This window comes from Anguilla anguilla, chromosome 8 (genome assembly GCF_013347855.1).
Source record: "Anguilla anguilla isolate fAngAng1 chromosome 8, fAngAng1.pri, whole genome shotgun sequence".
Lineage (NCBI taxonomy): Eukaryota > Metazoa > Chordata > Actinopteri > Anguilliformes > Anguillidae > Anguilla > Anguilla anguilla.
In genome coordinates this window covers 42902568-42910797 of record NC_049208.1, presented here as the reverse complement: position 1 = coordinate 42910797, position 8230 = coordinate 42902568, and the positions used below count along the sequence as shown (strand labels likewise).

The 8230-nt window shown below is 44.8% G+C and overlaps 1 protein-coding gene across 1 annotated transcript in view; it reads right to left on the bottom strand.

Annotated features, from left to right (window-relative positions):
- Positions 1-211: 211 nt before the first annotated feature.
- Positions 212-8230, bottom strand: part of eif3hb (eukaryotic translation initiation factor 3, subunit H, b) — a 91655-nt gene continuing 83636 nt past the window's right edge. Inside the window, exons 7-8 of the mRNA XM_035430320.1 lie at positions 6006-6138; positions 212-496 (exon numbers count right to left, since the gene is read on the bottom strand). Coding sequence (XP_035286211.1) covers positions 399-496; positions 6006-6138 — 231 coding nt within the window. The 3' untranslated portion in view covers positions 212-398. The remainder of the gene's footprint in view (positions 497-6005; positions 6139-8230) is intronic.

Here is an 8230-nt window from a genome sequence, read left to right as displayed (position 1 = left end):
CTGGCTGTTACAGCGCATTCGCTAGCAGACAGTGTAATGCCAGGAGCCGGCTCCATGACTGCTCACACTACACTCCACTGTAATCTGGAGACATCCTCCTTTTCTTACACAGTTCCTACAATGGTGATTTTTTTACCAGTTTCTGTCCTAAGGGGATAACATCTCAATTGCGTCAAAACAGACTTAAAAAAATGGACAAAACCATGAAACAGAAGGTGAAATATGCATTTTATTTCTACTTTTTTTTTGTATTAACACCCAATTTCAGAATGGACCAAATACATGGGATTACATTTAAAAAATGGCCTGCGCACTTTTCCCTTGGTAGCACGCGAGTACTTTGGGCAGCTTAGTCATGTGATCAGACAGCCAGCCCGCTCCTCTCCTCCGTCACCCCTCTAGCTGTTGTGCCCTTGGAGAGCTTCGGCCATGAAAAGCTTGCCCAGGTTCTGCGAAGTGAACTCTTTCACGTTCTGGCAGTAGGTGTTGATTTGACCTGCGGTAGGGGGAGAGAGGACACAAAAACAAAGACAGAGCGCCAGGTGAGTGTGGGTGGGCGGCAGTGACAGAGCAGCCTGCTGAACCGCGGCGGTGTTAATGTCCCATTATGTCCGGAGTGCGCCGCACGACGGAACACGGTCCCTCTTTAAAGATTGGTTTTCTGCATGGCGAGGCCAGCACGCCTCTACGCTCATTTAGCTGAGCTGCTGTTTTAAACAACCACCAGTGACGGAGAAAGATGAGGTTTCTGAGCTCAGACTCAGAACACTCCATCACCCAGATCCGGCTTCTTACACAATATCTGCAGGGAAAGGAAAGAATGTAAACACAATCCTGCTGTCTAACATTAGTTAAGTTACAAAGATTGGGGACCTACAATGAAAAATGTGTTGCTGCTGATAGCAAAATCAAATTCAGAAGTGCTATAGCTTCCAAAAGTCTGACAACCGTATGCTCAATTTGAAAAAATCTTAAACAAGACCATCTGTGAAGCTTACACTGAAATTACAGCCAAATACCTGGGGGGTCATATTAGTTTTCATGTTCACTGTGACCTTTATTTTGAAGAGTTGCCTACTAGAAATTACAAACAGAATAATTAGAGCGAGAAATGAAAAGCTGATGTTATGCACATGCATACATGTATGTTTCCATATTACACCAAAATATGTTTTTAATCTTTTACTCTACTACATAATTATTCAGTAATACTTCCACTGAGTCTCCCCTGGCTGGGCTCCTTTGTGAGAAAGGCAATCTGGACACAGGCAAGGTGTGACCAAGAAGTAGCTGGAATAGATGTTCATGGACCAGTAGGGGGCACTTTTACTACTGCAGCAAATAGAAATCCAATGCTCCAGCACAGAGAGGGGGCACTATGATGGAGGTGCTGTCCTTCCGATGAGATGTTAAACTAAGGTCCTGACTCACAGTGGTCATTAAAAACCCAATGCCACTTTCAGAAAGAGCAGTGGTGTCCTGGTTAAATTCCTATTAAAACTGACATTCTAAATCTCGCCACCTTAACCCCTACATCTGACTGCAATTCCAACCAACTTCGACTCCCCAGGCATCACTGCAAACAAATCTAGTTCTCAGTTGACCTACTTGATTAAATAGGGAAAAAAATCATTAACAAGAGCCCCTTGATTTTAACCCTTGATCCACCCCTCATAAAGAGCTAAAATCACATTTAAAATGCCAACACCACTTCAAATAACCCATCCAATCAACAAACAAGCCAACCCCCTTCTTGCCTTAAACAGAAATACAGACCCTGGACACATTCAAAATTGATCTAGAATGCTGTCCAACACAACTGCATTTAATTAGCAGTAAAAAAAAAAAATTCTTGCATTGACATGAAGCAAAGGGCAGATGACACCTGCCTCGCCATCAATGTAATGATGTGGGTTGTTCAAAGGGAAGGAGATCAATTCACAACAGGAGATTATTTTATTGGTAAGAAACAACATATCAATTCATAGATTTTTGGTTCCTCTTCAAGGTTCTCCAGTAGCCCCCGGCTACCCTGATCACACGGCCTCGTTCTAACAGCAGACTATCCCTCAGAGTCACACGTGTGCCCGAGTGCTTTCTAAGTCAAAGCTGTGCTAATCCTCGTCTATCCAGTCTCATCCACAAATGAACTCCACATATTCAATTCCCACTGAGACAGAGGAGGTGGAGTTGCTTGCGTTTGCGTGCGTGTTTGCTTGTGTATGTGTGTGACTCGGTCTGATAACACACAAAGGGGACAGGGAGGTCGGAGTGGACTGCCTGCGCCTGTCGCTCCCTCTCCATGCTGCAGCTGGATGGATAAGTCACTGGAGCACAGTGATTTATCACCATGCCTCTAATCAAGTCCTATAAGGCCCGGGCATGAGAAGATTCAATGTCCTGAAGCAGCATATTTCTCATCACGTGCACACGCACAAATACACACACGCACACAAAATCTACATGTAGATTACATGTAGTATACATACATACATGTACGTAAACACACACTCTATCCTCAAAGATCATCTTTTTCATCCTCGATACAAACCGTGGTTTGTTAGCTTAACATTAGACTTATTGATTATAAATAGGCCTCAGTGCCTTCCAGCCTTCCGGAGAGTAACACTGATGTTCTCCACTACTGTACATTGCTCTGGATAAGAGCATCTGCCAAGTGATTGGGTGGTTTTTCTTTTTATATTAAATTACAGTCAGGAACACTACCAATACTGTCCACAACCAATCATATCCAAAAGAATAATACCACATTATATACTCTGGTTTTGACTAATCTATATAACCATAAATGAAGGTATAATTGCATATATATTTGTGTATCATTGCATGGCAACCTGCGCAAAAACAAAAGGAGCTGTAGATGAACCAGGAGCAATATATGGCCACGTTAAAAATAAGCAACAATAAAACTGAGAGTTGAGAAAACAACTTTAAAATATAAAAATCCTTTCTAAAATAAGAAATCCAAACACGATATAGAACAGAAAAGCCCACAGCATTTCTTGGCTGAATACAAAGTTGATAATTGAAATAGTTTAACTAGAAACCGACTTAAAGGTTAGCAGTGCATTTTACATCAGTCTGTCACGGGCAATGCACAGCATTACATGGATCATTTGGGGTTGTACACAGTGAAATACGACACGCACAGCTCATAATACAAATACGCTACACCTAACCTGCTAAAAGGACAGCTTTTAACATCTACTTATGGAAGGTTCTGGCATTTCCTGGTGAGGAAGGAGATGTGGTTCACTAATGTTCCCACCCAGAGCTCATGCAAGCAGTTCAAAATACTCACAACTCTAATGAAGGCATTGTGTTTAAATGGCGGCACTGCTGTGGTGCCTGCAGTCAAAAAGCGTACTAAGCTTCCTGTCCAAACAGATTTTCAGTCACTTTCCCTCAAAAAATTCTAGCAATTACATGCCTGTCAACCAATTTATCATTTGTAATTCACCTTTATACCTGAGATGAGCATTGTGTGCAGGATCACGGGAGCATTGTGTGCAGAAGGAATCACGTTTTGGACATTTGACATGTTTTCAAGTATTAATGATTTCCTTAAACCAGCAGTAGTGGAATGTGCCTTCTTTGTTCACCTTCACAGAAAGTACTGATTTTGGCAGGAGGTACGGATCCTTATAAAATAATGAACCAAGCACCTCTCATTATGAGTACATCTGGTCAGGAAGGCCACCCAGGTGGAGGCCCCAAAAAGTTAGAGCACTCCTGAAAGAACTGTTAGGCTTTGGTGCCATTTTCTCCTAACTTACAGCCTCATCAATGCAGTTACTTGTACAGAACAAGGATAATTCTGTACTCTACAATAATTTCAATTAATTATGGTTTCATTTGGTCACTCTGCAGCACAGTGGAATGTGTCATAATTCTTTTTATCTTTAGTGCCTAAATGTTCTAATTATTAAATGGTTTTTCCACGTTCCCTTGAATACTAATGAAGTACTTCTGTCTAAAGCTGCGGTGGCAGCACTGGGCTGGAGACCGAGGTGTGTGCATAATTAAAGATCATATGAATGCTGCAGTGGGGAGTCTGACAGGAGCGGCTGATCGACCTTCAGTGCAGCGCAGCCTTCTTTAGAAGCATGCAGGCTCGATATACGCACACCGACTCGCCAATTTATGCACTCCCGCTTACTAATCCATGCCCCCTCCCCTCACCTCCAGACATGCACCCCTGTTCATTAAGTCCCCAGCATGTAAATTTCAGTCAGAGGCCTGATGTGGAACATTATAATTACAGGCAGCCATGCCTGCCGTATGTAGCACAGATTGCTTGAACAGTTGTCGATGATTACAGCAACTGAACATGCAAAGCAGCATTTCAATTCGTTTATGATTTTTTTAAATGACATTAGTTTATTATAATCTTCAGCATTACCGTGGCAAAATGAAGTCACAGCGACCTAAATAGGTCAATTCCAATCGAGAGGCAAATTTATTAATAGTTAGAGTTAATGGTAGGATGTTGAAATTGGCTAATTGTTTTTTATTTTTTTATTTCTTCGCTATCATTTTCACCTCACCATCAGTCAAAGCTGCTCAAGTTGGAGGTATTAATAAACTAAGAGCCCATACAACAAGAGGCAGATTAACAAGTGACGCTCTGAGCAAACAGCAAGTCATGCACAGCCTGAAAAAGAAAGGTCTTTGTGTTCTCGTGGAAATATTAGCACATGCTGATTTGTTCTGTGTAATTCTGAAAGGTGACAACCTTATAAACACACCGCCAAAGGTCGGTTACAAATTATTTGTGATGCTTGACCGAGAAGAACAAGACCAGCATGCGCTTTTCTAATGCAATTAAAGAAGCATCCCAACTGAGCCAAATGTGAGTGTCAGAGCGAAAGCACAAAAGAAACCGTCCGAGAGAAAGTTAAACGGAAAATAAATAAAATGACAAGAAAAAAGGTACTGGGTAGGGGAAAAAATGCGAACACAAAATAGGGGAGTGATGAAAGTGAGACAGTTGAAAATGAACTGAGTGGCAGAAGCCCATGAAGTGGCCAGTTTTGAAAACACTTCAGCCTGGCAGGTGCACAGAAAAGGGGAGGGGCCGTGGGACCATCATGCAAGTGGAGCAGCCCGGACGTATGAATCACGGCCGCCCGCGCAGCCAAAAGACACACGTTCCATTCCTGACCTGTAACACATTGCTCTAATAATCACCAAGAAATAACATGTCAAAATAATTCCCTCTCAACCAATCTTCTCCTTAATGGAATTCATACATGACTCCGGATCACTCGCTCCCTCAGCATCTGCGGCCAGAGTGGGGATAAACTTCGCTCTTTAAAAACATAAATTAGCAGGAGCAGAGGAGAGGGGGGTGATTAACGCGGTCCCAAGGGGATGCGCTCTCCGTCAGCGCAGATTCGATCCCCGCCCCGCATTCCCACGTTCGCCCGACGATGCGAGGACGGGAAACTGTTCTCGCTCCTTGCTCACACCAGGAAGAAAGCGCATCACGAGAATTTAAAGATCTCATGAATTTCTGATCGATTCTGGAAGGCTTACAACTGCGTCCACTGCAATTCGTATTCACGTATGTGTCCTTTTTCAGAAGCAATTGGGCGCCATTACATGCGCAAGTGAGCCCCTTTGATGGCACTTAAATGTGGCCATCCTATATGGTGACTGCTCAACTTCAGCCAACTTTAGACTAGTTTTGTGCTTCAGGATCGAGGTTATGGCACTCTTACTGGTGCCCTGCGATAATCTGACAGGGGGTTTACTGCAGTACTGTTATACTACACATAATTTCACTTAGCTCGATGCGTCTGCACATACAAGGATGCTAATCTCGGCTTACTGTATTGACTATTCTGCAAGGCACTCTGGGTAAGTTTACCTACTAATGATGGGGCTTAGGGGCAGCCGGGGGGGGGGGGGGGGGGGGGGGGGGTGTTTACTAACGCGGTGCTGAGGAAGGCGTCGATGCGACTGCCTGGGGGTGTACTGACCTGCGATGAGGAGCGTGTCCATGCGGGCTGGGGCCTGGGGAGGCTTGAACATTTTGCTGAGGTCCTCCTCGGGCAGCGGGAGCTCTCCGCGTGACTGCCTCTGAGTGTTCTCCTGCTGACGCCTCTGCAGGTACTGCGCACACACAGAAATGAGAACATGAGAACGGGTGACCACTGTCATTTCTGCTTCTGACAGTACTTCATCTGGGCCTGGGAACAGAACCACTTTACAATTCAAATTGGGGAGAGAAGAGAGAGAGAGGGAGGGAGGGAGAGAGAGAGGGAGAAAGCGTGTGAGAGCAAGATTTATTTTTTATTTTTTTTGAGGAGAGGTTTTCACGATTGCTTTTCAGAAAAGTTGGGCAAGAAAAAAACCATTTGCATTAATCTGATCTTTCTCTACACTGTCAAACTCCGTATAGCTTATACTGGACCAGTTATCTTTTGACTTGCAGGCACAGGCCGAGCTCCACCCCACCCCAGATCCACACACAGACAGGGCTGAAGACTGGCGCTTCTTCACAGGACCGCATTTAGTGGGCAGCACTCTGCATACAAACATCTAATCCATACATGGCTGACCTGTTCCCGTTTCAGTGTGACCCTCCTTATCGCAGCGTGAGGACCGCAGTGCACGCTATGTCCAATTCCCACAGCACTCGCTTCCCCGTGAGCGCAGGCCGCATCAAAGAGACCATAAAAAAACATTACCGTTATGAAGTCTGGTATGCCCAATTCAATAATACTTTATGGAGTATAAAGTAAATAGAGCGTCTGGACAAGTTTTCCAATTTCCATGCTGACAACTTATCTGGGCAGGCAGAGATACCTGCCGGCCATTTTGTAATGTTTGAGAGCTAAATTAAAAATGGTTTCTCCTGGCATGGCGATGAGAAATTGAGATTAATACAGGTCATTTGGTTTATCTAACATGCTGCAACCAAATGCAGAAGGGGGGGGGGGGATGAGCGATGGAAACAATTAGAGTTGTGACGCAGCTCGGAGGCAGAGGGGGCATCTTGTGGCACTCCCTCCACAATTCAGAATTCTTTCCGGCAAGATTTGGGTAGGGCGGGAGACCCAGTTAGGATTCTCCCCTTGGCGGACACTAGCTGGATTCCAGTGGCTAACCCACCATTCCCTCCCCACATCCAGCTCCCACCCCTCGTTTCGTCTCGTTTCTTTTTGTTTTCATTGGGTCTGATCCGTTCAAATTTCTGCTTTTTCCACATCTTCCCCTGAAACCCAATCTCTCTCTGGGTCCCCTCCTTTTGGGTCGAATAGATTCTGGCTGAGAATTTGTAGCCATCTCACGGACGCAATGCACCAGGAAGAAAGAATTCATGGCTATTTTTAACCTGCACATAACTGCAAGTCGTCCCACCCACACCACTTTCAAACTGAATGTACACTACCCTGGTACTTCCCTACACAGTAACCTTGATCATTCGTTTACTGCAGAGGTTGCCAAAAAAGTTTCAAATTAATGTTCACAAATTTACATGACCCCAGCCCTCTACACATGCCTAGTGCCTGCTGTAACAATACAGTTTTGCTATGACTACACTGAAATACCACAACTTCTCATGCCTCATTGGCTTATAAGTTAGGTTTGTTATCAAGTTGGACATGTAATAGTCTACATTCACATTTTACAACAACAAAATTTTTCTTTTTTTTTTTCTTAAACTTTTTCTCCCTAAAATGTTCATGCGACCCCCATCCTCAAGTCAGATGACCCCACATGCTGTTGCAACCCACAGTTTGGGAACCCCTGCTTTATTGTGTCTCAGCCCTCCCTTACAGATTCCATTTCTACAGTGGCAGTCCAGGTGGGGTAAGGCTCCCATCGGCAGCGAGTACCCATTTGTGGGGTTCATACTCAAAACCCCTTGGATCACTACAGCGGAAGCACAGCCTTGACAGCGGCAGTGCAACTGGTAAATCCCAATTCTGGGCAAAGAACAAGAAAAAAGGTTTCGCTCTTTGGAATAACTTCTTTCCTGCGCTGAGACTACACGCAGTCGAGGAGGGCGGGGAACGTGAACGATGGGGCTCGGAGCGGGCCCGTTTTCCAGGCATGCGTCGGGGGGTGAGCACGGCGTGTCGCTTCGCTGCTCGCAGCCGGAGAGACACAGCGGGCCCCCACATCAAAGCAGGGGGCTGCGAAGGTGCCCCGTTATCAGCACCGGAGCTATTTCACACCTTTTACAGATGGGAATGGT